Source organism: Lissotriton helveticus, chromosome 1_2 (assembly GCF_964261635.1).
Source record: "Lissotriton helveticus chromosome 1_2, aLisHel1.1, whole genome shotgun sequence".
Taxonomy (NCBI): domain Eukaryota; kingdom Metazoa; phylum Chordata; class Amphibia; order Caudata; family Salamandridae; genus Lissotriton; species Lissotriton helveticus.
The window spans coordinates 174,434,842-174,457,031 of NC_136058.1; the positions used below are offsets into that span (position 1 = coordinate 174,434,842).

At 46.1% G+C, this 22,190-nt stretch overlaps 1 protein-coding gene across 1 annotated transcript in view; it reads right to left on the reverse strand.

Annotated features, from left to right (window-relative positions):
• Positions 1–1,032: 1,032 nt before the first annotated feature.
• PRPF38A (pre-mRNA processing factor 38A) overlaps positions 1,033–22,190 on the reverse strand; it is a 117,815-nt gene continuing 96,657 nt past the window's right edge. Inside the window, exons 9-10 of the mRNA XM_078670607.1 lie at positions 22,046–22,094; positions 1,033–1,301 (exon numbers count right to left, since the gene is read on the reverse strand). Coding sequence (XP_078526733.1) covers positions 1,259–1,301; positions 22,046–22,094 — 92 coding nt within the window. The 3' untranslated portion in view covers positions 1,033–1,258. The remainder of the gene's footprint in view (positions 1,302–22,045; positions 22,095–22,190) is intronic.

Here is a 22,190-nt window from a genome sequence, read left to right on the forward strand (position 1 = left end):
AAAAGTAGTGGCGAGAGCAGGCACTCCTGCATGTGCCTCTCTCTAAGGGAAAGAGGGTTGAACTGGTCCCGTTAAACTGGACTCTAGAGCACGGGCATGCGTAATTAATGTCTTCTTACTTTATAACAGTTTATGCAAGTTTAACATTCCTTTTCTTCCAACTTAATTTGAGAGAAGTCTCAATACTAGAATTAAAAGATCCTCTGTGAGACCCAATAAGGGTGATTAATCCTTTTCACGTTTGTTCACCTTTGATATCGGGGACAACATCCTCTCTCCTTATTGGGTGATTTGTGTGCCGTATCTTCCAACCGTACTATGAGGTATTGGCCCCTGACTATCGTCCAGCCTTGGTTTCTTTTTCCGACTGGCCTCCTGCTATCTAATTCACGAGGAGTCACTTGGTCAGGTCATTTTTATATATGATTTATGATCTTGTGGCAATAAATACTTCTGTTGGTGGGCCCATATGTATGTATATGTGAGCAAGTAGCGACAAGTAAAGTGTGCGGTGAGCGTGATATGTGAATACTTGTGGTTGAGGAAAAATCGGTAGCCTAAGGGAATATTTGCAGATTTGATAATCTAATATGGAGCCCTGTCCCTTTGGTCAATAGGGTCCCTCGCATACTATTTTCACAGGGATGTGTGCTACGTCGACTTCACTTTAATCTGCACCAAAACACGCAGGCTGCAGTGGCACTATGCTTGTGTTTGAGGAGGAGTTTCTTAGGGTGGCATAATACATTCTGAAGTCACAAGGCCCTTGGTACCACTGGTTCTTTTAAAAGTGACTGATATGTGAGTCAGAGGATTGCCAATTGGAGAAACAAAGGTACAGTCAAAGATGCATCAAAGCCAGACAAAAAGTGGGTGGTAACCACGCCAAAAGGGGTCCTTGCCTAAACTTATGGTTTACATAGATTTCAAATTTAAATTAATCAGTCGGGTCGTAACCTACAGATGGTTTTCACGTACACCTAAAGTCAGAAAAGTAAACATTTATATACTAAATTTAGATAGAAATCACACTTTGTTGCCAAAAGGTTTGCTTTTATTAAAACAGATTTTGTCCTCAGGTGTGCAATAATACAAAACAATATTTTTCCAGAAAGGGATGGGAAAACAAATAATGGTTATTACTATATTACACTTATTTGCCAAGAAAGCAAGCTTCCTTTTCAGCTCCTGATCATAAATAAATCCTAGAATCCGTTTGGATATTTTACACCAGGTCCCCACGATCAATAGTACTTGGTTATTCATTTCCTCTCCGACTCTTCTTGTGGCTTTTCTTTGATCTGAAAAAGCAAAGCAGATTTTATTTACACACTAACATTATCTATGACGAAAGCTCTTATTAAAATTCTAATTCAGGTAAAAAGATGTGTTGGGGCTGTAAATGCCGATAACATATTAGTGTATTTACATGTGTAATATTATTAAATCAACACTTTTGCTGAAAGTACTTAAAAAATATTATCAGCCTTTGACTATATCGAGTTTCAAACCTTTAAGAAATATTACCTAATTTTCCTTTAATTATCTAGTTTTGGCATAAACCCCACAACCTTGATTTCCAACACTACAACTTAGGTTGTTGCACACTATTTTTTGTAGCTTTTTATTAGATTTTTAACAATCAATTTGCAGCAGGTAAAGCTAAGTCTCAAATCAAAGCCACAGCTCATTATATTTCTGATAATTTAAGGTGATCACATATTACACAGAACATGCAATCCATTATACCACTGACTGTTAAGCCAGTGACCCCATATTTTCAGATATTTGGTTTCACAGCTATTCTTTTTGCAGCAACACGGTAAACGGTGCCCCTATACCAGTCTCTCATTTTGGGGCGACTCTCGCTATGCAAACAGCGTCCTTACTGTTTTTGCAATCATGATGCCAAACCCATCCAATGCTCTCTGTGCATACGTATTTATCCAGCCGTCCATGATCTCCAAAAATTGCCACCTGTCATCGGGTCTAGGCAATACGCCCAAGCATTCAGCCAGAGATTCATATATCTTCTGACAATATCTTTGGGTAGAGGGCATTCCTATATAACTTATTAGAAGGTCCCTACAGATTCCTTACATCTAATGTAGAGCAAATTATTCTCTGTGCCCATCTTCCAAATCCTTTCTGGGCTGTGATAGGTTGATAGGTTTTATGATAATAATTTAACTGAATAATTTCCAGGCTGTATGTGTGGCCACTAGTGGGTCAGGGGTATTAAATATTAAGGCTCTTAAATGTCTTGATATGCCCTTTTGACCCAAGAGGTTCATCACCAATTACATCTCCAGTGGGTTATATTGTAGCACATCTCTCAACTCCTCTTTATATTCAGACAATGCATGTCTCAATTGCAAAGATCTATAAAACTGACTTGTGAAACTCAAAACCAGCACTCAGTTGCTCAAACAACTTGATATGATCTAGTTCCTAAACATCCCCAAGGGATGATATTCCTACGAGGGCTCCATGCTTAAAATCCTGGCAACTGCGCCACATGCTTTCAATTGGAACCAGTTCAGAGAGATGTTTGATTTGTAAGTTTATTTAGGAAAGTTTATTTAACTACAGAGTATGTTTTTTTTAAAATATGTTTTTATTGTTTCAAAAGTACAAACAGATGATTATACATTGTCAGCATGCCACATTACTGTCGACTGTACAATTATGCGGGGTCCGCAAATCATACTATTGTAAATGCAGACCACGTAATAGAAAAACAATACGTGTGCAATTGTAATTGTTCAGTTAGTCCATAAACGTAGTTCAGACGCCTATAACAGGCAGCGCAACACACAAACTATTACCAGAACATAACACCAGTGTCTTCATTAGTTTTCAAACAAACAGTCATATATATAAGCTGTGATGCCATAAAGCAAAAAATCATGATGAACTCAAAACATCATACCACCCTCCCCAACTTCCCCCGTGCTCAGTTCCTATTATTCAGCGACAGTGTGTTTATTTTATTTATTTATTTATTTTGAAAGTTTTATATAGCGCGGACAAGATCCTTGCAGATATCAGAGCGCTTTACAAAGAGAAGTACATGAGGGAGCATGGTTAACAGATAAATCAATAGGTCAATTAATACAAATAGGAGGCAACTAAGCCCAACATGACATGAGTACAGAATGGTACAAATAGGTGGCTACAAAGCCAAACATGTGAGTAATAAGATAGTTCATACAAATAATCAAATGGGTCAAACATGTAGTATAGATCGGTGCAGAGTACTAACAGTGGTCAGGATAATATTTCAGGTGTATTTAGCCATGAGGATAGTTTTTACTTCATTTTTAAAGAGTGTGCTGGAAGAGATAAGCCTGGTTTCGGGCGGGAGAGAGTTCCAGATCCTAGGCGCCATTCCCGAGAAGGAGCGCTTATATGTTTTTTCCTTCCGGAATCTTCGAGGTTTCAACAGAAGATTGTTTGTGCCTCTGGTGTTTCTAGCTACTCCAGAGATTGTCAGTTTCTGAGCGAGGTACCCGGGTGAGTTTAGATGTACCGCCTTGTGTGTCATGCAGGCGATTTTCAGATGTATTCTAGCTTCAAATGGCAGCCAGTTCAGGGATTTCAAGTCAGGGGTAATATGTGAGTGTTTTTTTGACCCAGTGATGAGTCTCGCTGCAGCGTTTAGAGAAGCTCTTAGGGGTGCGGTTGTAGTTAGGGGGAGTCCACAGAGGGCGATGCTGCCGTATTCAATTCGAGGAATGACTAGTGCTTGTACTGCCGTTTGGAAGTCTTTGGCTGGGCGGTAGGGTTTAAGTTTCCTCAGAGTGCTGATCTGGAAGTTTGCTCCCTTTGTTGCCTTGCTGATATGTTGCTGCATGTTCAAATTGGTGTCGAGTGTTATGCCTAGGGATTTTGCTGAGTCCACGATGGTGGGTTGGACATTGAGTGCGGTTAGGTCTTTAAGCCAAATTTGAGTGGTGGAGACCTTCGCTGGAGGTGAGATCAGAAGGAACTCTGTTTTCAGGGCATTGAGTTTGAGATGATTATCTGCCAGCCAGGATTGGGTGCATCTGATCGTTGAGTTCAGGAGCAAGATGTCCTTGGGGGACTATAATTTGAGATAAAGTTGGGTATCATCTGCGTACATGTGAAAGTGTACATTGGATGCTTGTAGCAAGGTGGTGAGCGGTTCCATGACTAGGTTGAACAGAGTTGGGGATAGAGAGGATCCTTGGGGGGACACCTAGCGTTACGGGTATTGGCGAAGACATCAGGTTGTTGCTCTTGAATTTCTGCGACCTGTTGTGAAGAAAGGAGGTGAACCACTTGAGAACAGTTCCAGATAAGCCCATTCTTGTGTTTAGGAGCTCAAGTAGATTCTCATGTTTAACGGTATCAAATGCTGAGGAGAGATCAAGGAGGATGAGGAGGCAGGTGTCGTTTTGGTCTAGCATTTGAAGTGCGTCGTCAATTATGTGAGTCATAGCCGTTTCTGTACTGTGCCCCGCTCGGAAGCCTGACTGGTGCGGGTTGAGGAGATCAAATTGTTCCATGTGTTTAGACAATTGTAGTTGTGCGCATTTTTCCAGCAGTTTGGCGAGAGTGGGAATATTGGTAATGGGACGGTAATTGTTGAGATCAGAGGGGTCGGCTGTAGGTTTCTTTAGGAGAGGTGTGACCTGACCAACTTTTAGGGAGTCAGGTATGCTTCCTTGTTGGAGAGAGCTGTTGATAATTTTAGTCCAGAGAGGGATAAGAAAGGGGGTAAAGTCTTTTACTGCTGCAGCAGGAAGGGGGTCCGTGAGGTGATTGGATGGTTTCAGGGTGCTGAGCAGTTTGCCAATTTCTTCTTCTGAGTATGTGCCAAAGGTTGACCATGTGGCATTGTTTTTTGGTTCAGTGGCTGCTAGGCACTGGGGTTTGAGTAGAGGCTTGCGTCAATGAGGAGATCGCTCTTTATGTTGTCAGTTTTTTGGGTAAAGAAAGCAGCGAAGTCTTCACAGGATGGTGCCTCACACGCAGTGATGAGTGGTTGGGGTTGATCCTTGGATTGTGATCTGATTAGCTCAAACAGTTTTCTCGGACGGTTTTTTGCTTGGTCGAGCTGGAGGCTGAAGAAGTCTGATTTTGAGCGTTTTATTTTCCTGAAGTAGGCGTTTCTCTTTTTCTTCAGATTTTTTTAGGTGCATTGCCGAGGGAGCTGATCTCCAGGTACGCTCTGCCATTCGCATGTCTCGTCTATCATCATTGAGTCTCCCGTCGTACCATGGATTAGAGATTTTAGTAGAGGCTCTTTTTAGCTGCTTAGGAGCAGCCTCATTAAGGTTTAGGTCCCTGTCCTCCTGTGATGCGCCAAGTGTAGTGCTATCGGTCGTCACTGATCTGTATCATAACGTTAGTTGCGGTTTACACCCAAATGCACGCCGTGGGATCAGAGGCACAATCCATCGACCCCTGCAGTATCCACGGAGCACGCACCTCAAGGCGGGTGCGTGCTCAGCAGACAGTGGCATCCAGTGCAGCAAAAGCATTCAATAACGCATACCATTCTAAGGAAATAGGCGTCCGCCTCAGCCCCCTATATTGTTCTCTACGTAATTCCGCCCCCTCTGCAGTACCCCAGCGAAGCACCTCTGCATGCCATTCCTTTGGGGATGGGGGTCTAGTTGACTTCCATCAGGTTGTCACTGTTCGTTTGGCCAGGAGAAGCGCAAGATTAACAAAGTGCGCGGAGGGATTACCTTTCTTTGCACGAGGCCCCAGTCCCAGGATGCAGTATTCCAGGGAGTCATACGGGCGTGCCGGAACCACTGCTGTCTGACTGTCACGGACCATGTCCCAATAACCTCGCAGTTGAGGGCAGGACCAAAGCATGTGCAATAAGCCCGTCTGCGGCGAACGGCATCTCGGGCCATCGTCCGACGCGCCTGTAATCGTCGCGGGGTTTGGTACGCTCTATGTAGTAGCATAAGCTGTATGAAATTAAATTTAGGGTTTCGTGAGACCTTTCTAGGGAACTACAGGATCTTGTTCTATTCCGTGTCCGTGAACGTGCGGCCTGCATCCCCTTCCCATTTGTCCCATGTCAGCTGCAGAGAGAGCTTTTTTTTCGTTCCTTATCCCGTAGGTCAGCCATTTCACCAAACGGGCGCCATTACCCATCATGTACTTCATGGTGAGGAGTGCGTTTGTGGGAGGTTCAGCCCAGTTAGGTCCCCATGTAGTGCGAATATAGTGGGTAATATGGGCATGCAGTAGGAAGAATGTGGGTGGGGTTCCATGCGAGCGCACAAATTCCGCGTGACATTAGAGTGCCCTCCGGAAGAAATCTCCTAGAGTCGTGCCTCCAGTCTGACCAAACCCTAAGTGCACGGTTAGTGAGCGTACTCGATCTAGTGGGCACGCCGAGTAGGGGTATAGTAGGGACATATGGTATTAGTTTGCCAGTATATCGCAGAGCGCTGCGCCATTGACCAATCGCCAAACGGAGCAAGTGCAGTAAGGCCGGTGCTTTGGTAGCGTGGGGCAGGAGTAGCCTATGAATAAGTCCTGTATCTCTATCACGTTCGGTCAGATCCAGCTCATGGAGATTCCGTCCAGCTAGCCAATATGTAAGCCATTGTAACTGACATGCATAACTGTATACCCGCAAATCCGGGACTCCCATGCTACCCTGGGTGGTAGGCATCTGTAGCTTCGCCTGACCGACACGATGCCGCCCCGTAGCCCATATAAGGTCTGTCAGTAGGGTGTTCATTAGTTGAAAAGTCCGTGCGGGAATCTGCAGTGGGAGATTAGTGAAAAAATATATCAGTCGTGGCAGCATCACCATTTTCGTAAGGGCAACTCTACCGGCTATTGACAAAGACAGGGAAGTCCAGAACTGGATGCGAGATCTAAGCGTAGTGAGCGCCCTGCCCAAGTTTCCGTCTAGGAGGTCCCGGGTATTACGGTACACATGTATCCCTAGATATTTGAAGGTAGCAGGCTCTATCTGGAATACCCAAGGGTCGAATCGCACAGAGCCCCCAATCCGCGCGTCGTCAAAATAGTATGCATGAGACTTAGACTCATTTATAGTGAGGCCAGACAGTGTGCTACAGGTAGAAAATATACCAGGGATCGGGTTCAGATCTGCACCCAAGTCCTATAAGTAGAGTATAAGATCATCGGCATAAGCAGAGACAATGTGGGTTGCAGAGCCACGTACCACACCTCGGGGAGACGCAAAAGTGCGAAGTCTGTTTAACAGGGGCTCTAATGCTAAGATGAACAGTAGGGGGGATAAAGGACAGCCTTGTCGCGTCCCTCGAGCAACCGTATATTTCCCGGAGATATGGCGGCCTGTGCGGGCACGCGCCGTAGGGTTCGTGTACAATAAACGTACCCATGCAATGTACTCCTGTGGGATTCCGAAGCACGCTAGGGCCCGAAACATGTAGTCCCAGCGCAACGCTTGTTTAAGGTCGAAGGAAATGCATCCCTCCTCATTGCCCGGTAAGCAGGCACCTAGCATAATCTGATGTAAACGCCTAATATTGAGGGCCGTACTACGGCCTGGCACAAAGCCACATTGGTCCGGATGTATAAGTGAAGGGATAAATTGGTTCAATCGGGTGGCCAGTAGGCGGCTAAGGATTTTGTAGTCTGTATTGAGAAGGGACAAGGGTCGGTAGCTGGGGATATGTAGGGTGTCTCTGTCTGGCTTTAACAACGATGCCACCAGCACTTGCAGTGTCGTGTGTGGTAAACTGTTGCTTTCAAGAGACTCCTGGTAGAGAATTTGCAATTGGGGTACTAGTATGTCAGCAAACGTGGCATAGAACTCTGCCGGGAATCCGTCGCTTCCTGGAGTCTTATTACGGGGCAAGGCCTTAATGGCATGCCGTATTTCCGCACCTGTTATGGGGCATGCCAGGTCTTTCTGCTTATCCAGTGTCAGTCGAATCATACATATGCCATCAAAAAATTCAGCAAAAGGGTCCTCAATCTGTGGTGGGGGAGGGCCATATAGGAGTGCATAATAGTCTTTGAATGCGGTGTTGATGTCCAGCTATGTGTTAACCTCCTCACTGGCGCTGTTGAGTATGCGGATTATAGGGGTGGGTGCAGGTGTGTTGCGAACTAATCGCGCAAGTAGTGGTCCGGATTTATCTGCTTGTGAGTGTTGTTTTTGAGTGTACAGGCGGTAATCCACCACCCCGGAGCTCCTCTAAAAGCTCCGCATATCGGATAGTGGCCTCCCGCAGTTGTGTGAGTTGGTCATTCGTGCCCACTGCCTCGCCTCCCAGCGCAGCCTGCTCCTCTTCTACTCTCTTGAGCGGATCAGTGAGAGCATGTTGCACTCCAACTTTAGTACTATTAGCTACTCCCCGTACCGTCGTTTTAAAGGCGTCCCATTCTATCTGTCGGGAGCTAGCAGTGCCTGCATTCTCTACAAAATAGTGCGTTATTGCCTCAGACAAAGCCGTTTGGAAGACCTGGTCTTCCAGCATAACTGGTTGTAATCTCCATGTGGGGATCGGTGTCGGTATTCTACCTCCATTGTATTCGCAGCTCTACTGGGTTGTCATCTGACAGGGTCTTCCCCATGTGGTTTGCTGAGGTGACGGAGTCCATCAGCGTGGAAGAGCATATATAACGGTCTATTCGAGTGTGCAAGCATGTGGCGGAGAGTAAAATGTATATTGCCTGTGTTCCATGTGTTTTGTCCTCCAGGCATCCCATAGATCCCAGCCTCTTGCCTAACCCTTGAGTGCATCTGCTTGTTTTCTACTTTCAGTGGATTGTAATGGGACCTATCGAAGGTGAGGTCTAACACAGCATTAAAGTCACGCCTAATATCCAGTGATATTCAGCCCATTCAGACAGTACCATGCTGAGTGTTGCTGAGTATTTGTCCTGGTCAGTATTGGGCGCATATATACAGCCCAGTACCACATGTCTCCCATCCAATAAACCATGTAGCAAAACAGATCAGCCATTACTGTCCACTTTTTGTTCCAACAGCGCAAAGGGAACCGTATTCCTCAACCAAATTGCCACCCCCCTCGAGAAAGCTGAATATTTGGTAGCAAACAATTGCCCCCTCCATTATTTGTGTAGTTTAGTTGTTTCGTCCCCATTAAGGTGTGTTTCCTGTAGGTATGCAATTGAGACTCTTCTTCTATTAAGTTGAGCCGGGACTCTGTGCCTCTTATGGATAGAGCCCAAGCCGCGCACATTCCAGGTGCAAAGAGTGTATGTATTAGGTGTCGTCGCCATGGAAATGACATCCTGCAAGGGTGGAACCTATTGTGGCAGTTCCACTGAAGAACATGGTAAGGAATTTGAGCACGTAAACCCCCATTAACACCCAATTCTAGGTTCCTCTTGTAGAACTATAGAGGACCAAACCAAGACTATCAGCCTAACGTGGGCATCAAAGAGTAAAGAAAAACATGCAATCGCTTGGGGGGCGAAGGCCATGTCTGCGCTAGAACAAACAGTCCCTCGCAGCATTAGGACCGTGCCCCTGGAAGCTTGGGTACCTGGGGTCTTATCAACAAGTCAGAACGTTAGTCCCCCACATCAGGCTTAGTGCAAACGTTACCACCGCAGGATACCCCGGCCGGCTTAAAAAGTCATTCGCTATCTGCGCCGTGATCGATGGAAAAAGCGGTTGGCTGCTGTCTGATTCGGAACAGACTGTGTTAGTATCCGATAAGTGTTCCACGTGGTCGACAGTTCGGGCATCATGAGCCGCCAAGGCGGCCGCCGTTAGTAGTGCATTTTTTTGGCTGGAGGGGATTTGCTCCTTCGTTGGGGCCAGCGCCGAGGGGTTTCCATCGCATTCGCGACCCGGTTCCTGTTGATCCGCTGTTTTCCGGGAGGAGGAGACGATGCTCGGGTGAGTCTGCAAGAGTGGATCCTGAGAGAGGTCCGACGCAAAGGTGATCTCAACCCATTCTGCCGCTTCGTCAGGAATCTCAAAGAAGTATGACTTTTGATTATGGATCACTTTTAGGCGCGCCGGGAAGAGTAAGGCATATTTCAAGTTATGGTCTTGCAAGCTTCTTTTTATTCCCAGAAATGATGCTCTAGCCTTCTGGGCTGCTGGGTCGAAATCCGGGTAAAGTGAGACAGTTTTGTTCTCAAATTTCACTGGTGCATTCTCTCTGGCCGCCCTTAGAACGGTGTCACGATCTTTGTAGCGCAGGATGCGCGCTATTGGCGGGGGGGCGCTCCCGGTCTGGGCAGTCGGGACGGCACACGGTGCGCTCTTTCCACACTGTAGAGTGGAGTAAGGCTGGTTGTGGCCACCTTATCCCTGAGCCAGCCTTCCACATACTGCGTGGGGTTAGACCCTTCACTGCGCTCCGGAATTCCCAAAATGCGAACATTGTTGCGTCGGGATCTCCCCTCTGCATCGTCTACCCTCTCCTGGAGTCCCCGAAGTTGGCGCTGGAATTCTTCGAGTTATGTGGAGTGCAGTGTTTGTTGTGGGATAAGGTCATCTAGAGCTAGCTTGTTCGATATGACTTTGTCAACCAGTTTTTTATGGTCATCTCGTAGTAGAGTGAGTCCCGTTGACATCGTGTCCATTTGCGTTTCCAGCGCCATTCTGGAATCCCGGATTTCTTTTAGTATGAGAACCAGCTTGGCATCATGGGGATCCATGCCCGTTGGTGGGATAACTTCGTTGTCCGGAGGGTTGAAAGGGTCACCAGCGGTAGAGGATTGTGTCGCGTTGTCCGCAGCGGGGTCCGCTTGCTTGGTCTTAGTGCGTCCCATGGTGCCTCTCCGGGCCCCCACCCGTCTCTGCTCCAGTATGTACAGGTGTGAGGGGCACCTGGCCAATGCCCCAAGCCGTGTACGGAATTAGTGGAGCCTTCTCCCGCCTGGTGCATTAATGGGTGGCCAACAGTAGAGGCCTCGACTTGTGTTGTAGGAGGGTCAATGTGCCACTTAACAATGTGTACGGAGGGCAGGTTCTCTGTGGTAGAGCCAGGTGTGGTGTCCCATATGACACCGTGCCAGGATCCGTGAAGAGCACTATGCCGCACCTGCATCAGGGGCCGGCCGCGGGGTAGGCACTGTAACCTCTGGAATGGCAGCTCCGTCGCCAAGGGCACACCAGTGCTGTGTTCAGTGGCAGTTTCGCAAGGAGGCGTCAGGGGCCCAGCGCATATCGGTGGCGCCGTGTCAAACGCGCGGAGGATCGTGAGCTAGTTTCCGCGTTGCCTGTCATTCACCGCGTAGCTGGGGAATCTGCAGGGCCACCCAATCCAAGTCCCGCCGGTTGCCACTCGGAGCGGCACACTATATATAGTAAAGGGACTGTCCGTAACGCGCCTTATTTCCAACAGTGTCTCGCCACAAGCACTGGGTAAATCACAGACTGCGCACTCTGCATAAGCACCCCGCTCCCCCAAGTTTGTCGCTGTATCAATGCGCCCTTCGGGTAAGTTTATTATGGGTGGGGGTGGGGCAGGGGCATCTACACTCCACGTGTATACCGCACCACAAGTCCATATGCGGAGTAGGCGTGGACAGCCCTCACACTGACGCGAGACAGTTCGCTGGCGGAAGCCATCTTAGCTTGCATCATCGAGGCGGGCTCCGCTGCATCAAGGTAATCCTCACCGGAGGGGACAGGAAAGGATCCCAGTTGGCACGTAAAGTTGCATGTCCCGCCGCCTTTAGCGTCCGCCATTCAGGATTCTCTGTGCCGCCGGGTCGGTTCGAGCACGCAGCGTCCTTCTCACTCCATGCGGCACATACGTAACTCCGCCTCCTGTCCTCGTCCGCCCAGAGTCGCGTCGGACCGCAGGCAAATTCAGCAAGTTATCGGCCAGCCAGTTACTTCGCAGAGCATCTGGACACTTCTCCAGTATTCTGCCGTTCGTGGGGCTGAAAGCAGGTATCAGCTACCCAGGAATCTCAGGATATTCAGCAGAGTATCGGGGCAGAAGACGGAGCTCACGTCTTCCATGCTCGGCAGTCAGCCACGCCCCCCCAACTACAGAGTATGTTTTAAGGCATCTTGCCAGCAGAGAACTGGGATTCTGGATCTGCTGTGCAAATCCAGTGGCTAGTCTCTATATTTGTTTAAATTAGAACTCCAGTTTGTGTTAGGCCCAGTTGGAAAATGGCAACCTTCCTAGAGTCTAAAATATGGTGGTTTTTATCTGCCTTGTGAAAGTACATATGTCACATCTTTTTGATCTGTAAAGATGTTGTATCCCTGCGGTAGTGACATACAAATAATGTCATTCTCTTGATAGTGACAGAAATAAAAGTTCCTTTTGTGACAGCAGTCTGAGACCGGTGCCTTTTCAAAGGTCAAAAACAGCTATAACCCAACAGTGTAGTCTGTATTGATGTATTTTTACCTTATTAGTGCATGTATCTAATGTATATAATTAGGTCAATACATTTCTTAAAATAGAACAGACTGGTCGATTTACTAAAAAAAAAAAAACTCTGAAATCGGAGAGGTCTTTGCACCAGATTATTGCACCTGATGCTGCCTAAAAATTCTCCTGCCAGAACTATGTGCTGTCGCAGCTTCCAGTTCCACGCTGAATGCAGTTACCCTGCCGAGAGGGGAAGATTTAAACCCAGATGCTGTGTGTTTTCTTTCGAAAGAACACTCACTTCCAGCCCTCCGGATAACCACAGCACTTTGCTGTAAACAAGCATGCAGTACATTGTCTCAGAAGAAACTCTAGATACAGGTTAATCTACTTTCATAGTTAAGTGCCTAAAAATAGGTTTTATGTTGATAAATGTAATGTCTTTCTATGTTAGAAATGTTTATATTATTCTCACTGTGGGCCACGTGCCTAGGTGCTGTATTAATCATATTCTGTGTGGTTACTTTTCATGTGCTAAGCAACAGGATTAGAATGTTGAAATAAACACTTTATAGTGTCTCTAAATTAGTGCAGTGCTGTACGTGATATTCTAAAGACAGAAATTAGGTTTTAATTACCACTGCGGACCCAAAATCTTTTGGGGACTGTTAGTAACCTAGAAAACATTTACACCTCACAGTTGATTGGGGTTGTATGCAGCTACAATAACCTGGACTTTCACATTCAAGCGTTGGTGTACTAAACTAAGTTCAGGCACCTGTGGATGGGAAAGTCATTGAGAACTAACCATATAGACTTAGTTTAGGAAACCAATATGGCTGGTAGAACTATCGGAGGAGTTTATGACAAATTAATGATCAGATACCCAAGAGGTAACTATCAATCTTCTACCAATTGGGGCAGCAGACAAAACTGGTGCATACAAAGGGCCGTGAAAACCAGGAAATTCCAGCTGAGCCAGCAGAGGAGGGGAGCTAATTAATGGGAGACACTCTAGAGTGGGGGTGGGGTACAGGAGCCACCCATAGAGAGAAGGCACACTAGAGGTACTGGGACCTAGCAGCCACAAAGTGTTCCTTTTGTGGATAAAGGACAGTGGTTACAGCCCACAAAGGGAGGAACAATAGTTACTTACCTGTAAACAGGTGGTTCTCCAGTATTGGTGTCTTTCATAGATTCACATGCCTGAATCATTCCCCGTCGTCGGAGTAGGAGTCTCACGGTATATAAAAAGCAATAAAATGCCATAAAATATATAGCAAATATCAGAAATACCAAACCAGGAAGTAAGTAGCCCCAGCTACAGCAGAAAAAACTTCCATACTCGTGACTATCCAAGTCGTTATGTGTTAGTCCAAACTGCAGCCAATCAGGCGACAGCACCCACCAGAATGTTCTCCCCAGAGGCTCAGGCTCTCAGATTTTCTCGCACAGGAGTGAAGTCCCATGCTATTCGAGAGAGTCTCTGGGGGAAGGCGGGCAGGTTGCATGTGAATCTATGAAAGACACCAATACTGGAGAACCACCTGTTTACAGGTAAGTAACTATTGTTCTTCTCCAGTATTAGGGGTGTCTTTCATAGATTCACATGCCTGAATCAGAATAGTAAGCAGTACTCACATTATAACGCTCTTAGACGTCAGAATATCATATATGCATATAATTAGATATATATATATATATGTGACATGCATAACAGTAATCAACAGGTTCTGAGCAAACGTCTAAAGAGCATAAATGAGGAGGTGGAAACCGAGGCTCACCTTATTTGAAAAGATTGCGAAGCACTGCTCTTCCAACCGAAGCATCTGCATCGTCTGCCGAGTCCAGACAGTAATGTCTAGTAAAGGTGTGCCTGCTAGACCACGTGGCAGCTCTGCAGATCTGTCGAAGTGGCACACCAGCAAAAAGGGCAGTGGAAGAGCTAACTGCCCTAGTTGAATGTGCTCTTGGCAATGCTTGCAAGGGTCTACCAGCCTGTTGATGACAAAGTCCAATCGTAGAGGAGACCCATCTAGCAATGGTCTGTTTTGAAACAGCACAACCCCGGCATTGCCGGCCATAAGCCACGAACAGTTGGTCTGTCTTGCGGATGGCCTAAGTTCTGGAGAGATAGAATCAAAGGCATCTTTTAACGTCTAAAGAATGCAGTGCTCTCTCAGCCGTAGACTGTGGGTCAGGAAAGAATGTTTTAAGGACAACAGGCTCATTTAGATGAAAGTCCAGCGGCACTTTAGGCATGTACGTGGGATTAGTGCGCAATACCACTGAGTCCGTGGTGAATTGAAGGAAAGGTGCCTTAGATGTAAACGCCTGAATATCGCTGACCCTCCTAGCAGATGTCAAAGCCAGGAGCAACGATACTTTCCATGTCAGAAATTTCAGGTCCACCTTATGAATCGGTTCAAAGGGGTGTCGCATGAGCTGAGATAGGACGATGTTCAGATGCCATGCCGGAGGAGGTTTCCGGATCGGCGGAAACATGCGAAATAAGCCCTTGAAAAATTGTTGGATGATCCGTACAGAGAACAAAGAGTTTGATCCATCTTGGCGAAACCTAGAGATGGCTGCTAGGAAGACCTTAAGAGTAGAGTGCGCCAAACCCAATCTGGCTAGATGCAGAAAGACAGGAAGGATTTGTTCTGGTGTTGCTCGAATGGGATGTAAGTCATTAGCTTGGCACCACGCACAGAACCGTTTCCACTTGAGTTTGTACGTTTTGATCGTGGATGGAGCCCTGGCTTTTGCCAGCACCTCCTGACAATCTTGTGGAATGTTTAGGTGTGCAAATTCCATGTGTTGAGGAGCCAAGCTGACAATGCCAGCGAGTTCGGGTCCGGATGGTATACCCTGCCTTGCTGGGTGGATAGAAGGTGCGGAATGCGTGGTAGTGGTATAGGGTTGCATTCCGAGAGAAGGAGTAGTTCGGTGAACCAGTATTGTCTGGGCCATCGAGGAGCAATCAGGATCAACCGGCATGGCTGCTTCTTCATTTTCCTGATGACTTTCGGGATCAGAGGTATCGGAGGAAAGGCGTACGCGAATATTTGATTCCAGTTCAGCGAAAGGGCATCTCCACACGAGTCCTTGTGGGGAACCCAGCTTGCAAAGAATGGGCATTTCCGGTTCTGGAAGGTTGCAAACAAGTCCAAGTCCGGATGGCCCCACATCTGAAAGATGCGATGTAGAGATGGAAGATGAAGTTCCCACTCGTGAGTGCAGCCCCCGGACCTGCTGAGAGAGTCCGCCAATACATTCGCAATCCCCGGAACGTGGACCGCTGACAGATGGATATTGTGAGTCAAGGCCCAACTCCATATTTCTTGTGCTTGTTGAGATAATCGGACTGATCTGGTCCCGCCCTGTTTGTTTAGATAATACATGCAGGTGGTGTTGTCTGTCCGTATCAAGACTGTGGCACCTTGCAGAGTCGCTTGAAAGGACTTCAGGGCTAAAAATATGGCGTGTAACTCGAGCCGGTTGATGTGCCATTTCCTTTGGACCTGGTTCCACTTCCCGTTGACCGTCATGCCTTGGAGGTGTGCACCCCAGCCTGTCATTGATGCATCGGTCGTCACTATGAACCTGGGAACTTCCGCTAGGAAGGAGCATCCCACTTGTAAGTTGGATCGGTGGGTCCACCATGCGATCGCTCGTCGCATGCGAGGTGTAATGTGGAGGATATCCTCGAAAGATCCTGTGACTTGGATCCATTGGCGACTGAGCTCCTCCTGTAAGGGTCTCATCCGAAGACAGCAGTTGGGAGTGAGCAGAATGCAGGAAGAAAGCATTCCGAGGAATGACTTGAATATGCGTACTGAAACGCACTTTTTTAGTGACAATGTCGCCGCGAGTCGTTGAATCTTGACCTGTCTTTCTTCTGAAATGAATACTTGGGCAAGGTTGGTGTCTAGTGTCGCTCCCAAGAAGTCCTTTCTTGCTGTTGGTGTGAGATGAGACTTCTCGAAGTTTATTGAGAAACCTAGGTCCTGCATCAGTGACAAAGTTCTTTGAACGTGGTCTTGAGCCGTGTCGAAAGAACTGGCCTTGATAAGGCAGTCGTCCAGGTATGGATATATTTGAATCGATTGCAACCGAAGATGGGCCGCTACTGGGGCCAGCATCTTCGTAAACACTCTGGGGGCTGAACGCAGGCCAAATGGGAGGACTTTGAACTGGAAGTCCCTGCCAGCCACTCTGAACCTGAGAAACTTCCGATGCCGTGGGAAAATCGGAACGTGGAAGTATGCATCTTGAAGGTCGAGTGTTGCCAAAAACTCTCCCGCCGAAAGAAATTGGAGGATTTCCTGAAGTGTTAGCATCCTGAATGTGAGCTTCTTCAGGAACTTGTTCAAGGCTCGCAAGTCGAGGATGGGGCGCCACTCTCCTGACTTCTTGCGAACAAGGAAAAACCTTGAGTAGAAGCCTCTTCCTCTCTGATGATGAGGCACTCTTTCGATTGCCCCCTTCCGGATCATGGTGTTGATCTGGATGAATAGCTCCTTGAGGTGCGCTGGATCGGGTCCTTTTGGGGGGCAATTTGGGGGAATTTTCACGAATTCTAAAATGTGTCCTCTGGCTACTACATCCAGGACCCATCTGTCTGGAGTAATTTTGGACCAATTTAAGTAGTGTTGGGATATTTGTCCTCCAATTTGGTTCGGGTTGGCACAAAGTGGTGGCAGGATGTGTGCCTCATTTCTTGTTGTCTCTTCCTCGATAATTAGATTTTCCTCGAGGTTGAGAGTAATGTCCTCTCTTTTGCCCATAGGTTTGTTGCCGGTAAGGCTGAAATCTTTGGTTTCCCTGGGTGGAGGAATAAGAGCGTTGTTGGGTGTATCCTCCTCTATTATTGAAATTCCCCCTTCCTCTTGTACCACGAAAGGAAGATTTCCGGTATTGAAGGGTACCCAGTGAACGTGCCGTTTCAGTGTCTTTCTTTATGGCCTCCAGAGCATCATCAACATGTTTGCCGAATAGTGACTCCCCATCAAAAGGCATGTCTATGATTCTGTTTTGAACCTCCTGCCTAAAGGAGGTTGCTCGTAACCACCCTTGCCGTCTAAGAACAGCTGCACCCGCTAGCTGTCGAAAGCCAGTGGCAGCAACGTCCACAGCAGCGTCAATCATCTCCGAGGAGACACACTCTCCTTCCTGAAGGATTTTCTTGGCCTCAGCGCGATCAGGCTCGGGAAGCTTGTCCATGTATGGTGAGATGTCCGACCACATCTGTCTATCGTATCTCCCTAAAATGGCGAGGGAGTTTGCGGCCGGATGGTCGTGGCTGCAATGGTAGAAACCTTCTTGCCGATGGAATCAAGACGTCTCCCATCCTTGTCTGGAGGAACAGAGACATGAGACGTAGGATTGGAAGATCTCTTCTGCGCTGCCTGTGCCACCACAGAATCGGCTTTAGCTTGTCCGACAAGGCATGCTGGAGAAGAAGTAGGCGCCCTATATTTTTTATCTACTCTAGGGAGCACTGCTGGTAAGGAATTTGGCTTGGCCATGATCTTAAGACCCTCCTTCCAGATGAAATCTATAATTGGAATGGTCCAACTCTGCTTATGTGGGGTAGATTTAAAATCATACAAAAAGCAGTCTTCTTGTTTTGCCTCCATGGTTATCAGAAACCTCCTAGTTGCTCTATCCATGATCTTGTGGAATGAGGCAACGTCCACGGGGGGTGACTCAGAAGTAGTAGGCTCCGCCGGAGAGGGTGTGTTTGCATTATAATCCTCATACTCCGACGATTCAGAGACTTCATTCAGCTCTCCTTCCTCTTGATCTTCTTGTTCCGAGAGCTCCTCGTCCCTTGGCTGAGGAGATGAAACTGGTGACGTAGGCAACGTTGAGCGACTGTCCTCCAACGCAGTAGTCGCCTTTGGTCGTGTCCGCGGAGAAAGGGGAGGTCTTCCCTGCGGCAAAGGTGTAGACATCACCGAGTCACCAGACTCAGAAGGTGGGAAACGTCTATAATAGTCACTGAGCATGTACTGCAAATTGCGAAATAAATCTTCAGGCAATTGCATATCAGTTTCAGGTCTGTCAGCACGCGGAGCAGGCTGAACGTCCTCCATGCTATCCTCAACCTCTTCCTGAACTTTAATATGGAGTTCAGATGGACTTCGAGCTGCCCCAAAATTTTCGTCTTCATAGGATCCTTCCTCATCGGAATCCACGAGCTTGTCAGGCACCACCAGGGTAGTAGAAAAAGATTCCGCAGTAGCTCTCTTTTTTTAACAAAGTAGCTGTAGTCGCAGGAGATGGCAATGGAATCCCTGCTGTTTGCGCAGACCAAACCTGCAAAGTAGTGCAGCTTGAAAGAGGCGGCGTCAACGGGACGTTTGCATACTGCTGACATTGGTGTCTCGTCGACGGTATCGTCGTCGACGGGGCCGTCGACGGGTTCGTAGACGGTAGCTTCGTCGACGAGTGTTTTGTCGTCGACGAGGATCTCTTCGTCGACGAGGTCGTCGACGGTGGTTTCGTCGTCGAGGTCGTCGACGGTGGCTTCGTCGTCGAAGTCGTCGACGGTGGCTTCGTCGTCGAAGTCTTCGACGGTGGCTTCGCCGTCATGGTCGACGGTGGCGTCGTCGACGGGGGCGTCGTCGAGGTCGTCGACGTAGATTTCGTCGTCGACGAGGATTTTACCGTCGACGGGAGGGCCATCGACGTCGATGTTCTCGTCGACGGTACCAATTTCATCGTCGACGGGGATCCGATCTTCGATGGTACCTTGGCCGTCGTCGTCGGGGCAACTGTCGACGACGAGATAGGCCTAATTTGGACATGAACCAGTGTAGGCGAAGAAGCTGAAGACATGACAAGGGTAGGCTTTGGTGAGGAGAAAGTCATAGTGCAGGTGGTAGAAGTGGCCACATGAGAAGAAACACAGTCCTTCCTTGACGTTGAAATGGTCAATGATGGCAACTGAGGAGGCGCAGATTTAGAAGATTTCTTGGGCACTGTCTTAGTCCCAGACTTCTTAGAGGGCGTAGAATCCCCTTTGGAAAGTGGGATAACTTTACTTGAAGAACTAGGCCCAGGAGCATCCTGAGAAGATTTAGACTTCTTAACCACCTTCGCCCTCAGAGATGAAACATCAGTTTCAGCCTTCCTCTTAGTTGAAAGAAATGAAGAGCCGGAGGCACAACTTCCTACCTCAGAGACAGGGTCATCCTTGTTCTTGAGTCTATTGAGCCACAATAGAAGTCGCCCTTCTCTATCCGTGATGGTCTTGGAGGGGAAAGTCCGGCAGATCTTGCACTCCTTCACCTCATGATCAGGATAAAGACAGTACAAACATTTCTTGTGGGGGTCCTCCTTAAAAAGTCTTGGCTTCCCACAAGAATCACAGGCCCTAAACAGGGACTTAGATGAAGAAGACATCTGTGAAATGTGAAGAAATCAATGATATAGAAGAAAAAACTGAGCAGAGCTCAGGGAGACTCCCTTCACACAACGTGCGGTAGAAAATCTGAGAGCCTGAGCCTCTGGGGAGAACATTCTGGTGGGTGCTGTCGCCTGATTGGCTGCAGCTTGGACTAACACATAACGACTTGGATAGTCACGAGTATGGAAGTTTTTTCTGCTGTAGCTGGGGCTACTTACTTCCTGGTTTGGTATTTCTGATATTTGCTATATATTTTATGGCATTTTATTGCTTTTTATATACCGTGAGACTCCTACTCCGACGACGGGGAATGATTCAGGCATGTGAATCTATGAAAGACACCCCTAATACTGGAGAACATTCTGTTCTGCTCCTTATATTCTATCCAGCGTTGTCATGTGAAATCATCCAAAATATGCAGAGTGCTCACTTATACAGCTAATACCAGAATGTTAGTGGTGAACTATAGGGCTACATAGGGTTTACTCAATGTATTTCAAGCTTGTCAAAAAGAACAGTTAATGTACCCCCCCCATGTTTCAAAGGAATCCCATTGCTCAATTAAATACATGCTAAGAGAGTAGCAGGACTAAATAGCTTAACAAGCATATTCTGTGATATACTACCACAAGCTGCTATTGTAGCACAAAACAAGCGTTGGCAACGCTAAACTGACTGTATGTCAGTGGTTACTTTGCCAATAATTACATTGGAAGTCATTACACGAGGGCACCTTTCCATCACATGTTATTTCCTCAGCAGCACCTTCGCTTCACAGATATGTTTTTAAGGATTACATCAAACACACACTAGATATATATATATATATATGTACATATATACACATACAAACATACACATTACATTTGTAATCCAAATATTAAAGCAATTATTTATTTTGAAAAAATAAATTTGAATTATAATATTTAATCTACACTTAACTAGAATTGCTTTTAAATCAAATATTTTAAACTACCATTCCTTTAATTCTGAGAGCCTCTCACTACTACCCATTCCTGAGCCGTAAAACTACTTACTAACCACATGGGCTACAGATTTCAGATCCTGAGAAAAACGTCTTAATACCAGTATGCACTTTCCAACCCTTACACTAAAGGCCATTTATTATCCTATATAAACTTTAAACATTAACAAAATAAACCCATATTTTGAAGCTAATTTGCTAAAATTACTACTGTATTAATTTAATTACGTTAAATAGTTTTAAAATAAATTACTTTAAGTTGGGTTAAATTACTATTACAATTTTAGATGACATAACATCAACTATAAATACATATATATATATATATATATATATATATATATATATATATATATATATATATATATATATATATATATGTATGTATTTATAGTTGATGTTATGTCATATACTGTGCATTTACCCTGAGAGTGCTGCCATCTCTTTGTCCGCGTGATTGCGGTTTGAGAAACTTTGGAGCAGATATTACGTGTCGGGTGCACCCCCGACAAGGCAGGCACCAGCCTAGGAGTGCGGGAGGCAGGTGCAAACGGAGCGAGAATATATATATATATATATATATACACACACACACATATATATATATACACACACACACACAACACAAATATATATGTACATATACACACATTTAAGGTTAGATACTAAACTCTGTAGGTAAATTATTTATAAGACCTGCGGAGTAAAAAACTGATAATTTACCTGTAATGTAGAGGCTTCCATTGTAACTCATACCATTTAATGGCTCTGAGTAATGGGGACATACTGTGTGGCTAGCATTGTAATTTACGTCTGCAATACACTCCGTGCCACTATTCTATGCATGTGAAATCGTGAAGTAGATAATAACTACAGCAACTATTTGCTCACTGAATAACCATCCATGGGATATCAATAACATTAGCACTTACTATGCTGGCTGTAGGCAGAAGCTAAGGATTTGGGAGCAATGCTTCCGCCTATTCATTTCAATAGCTACAAAAAGTTAAAACCGGTTATTGCATTTCTTTCGCATGTGCAGTAATGAAGATGGTGCATCTGAAAGTGTAGTGTATTTCAAGGAGTCTACGTTGAGATGAAAACAGTCCAACCTACCAAGGCTTACATATCACTTTGGCATGTCAAATCCTATTGCACAAAGACAATCAACAACAGCCTTTTTTATTACAAAACACAACTGTTAACAGCAAGAACGTAATGCAATCATAACTATTATTTTCACTTTAAGTTAACTATTTGCTGAAATCGCATATTTTATGATATTCTATAACCGATTGTTTGGAAAAAAATTGCATACTTTCATACCTTTCAGGTGATTTGGAATGACTCCTATGTCTATGGCTTCTGTGGTGCCCTGAAAAGAAAAGTTTAATTGTCACTGAATAAATATTTCTAGCCTTAACAAAACACAGTTGAAAGAGAAGCTGCTATTTAAATCGTAGCATATTTC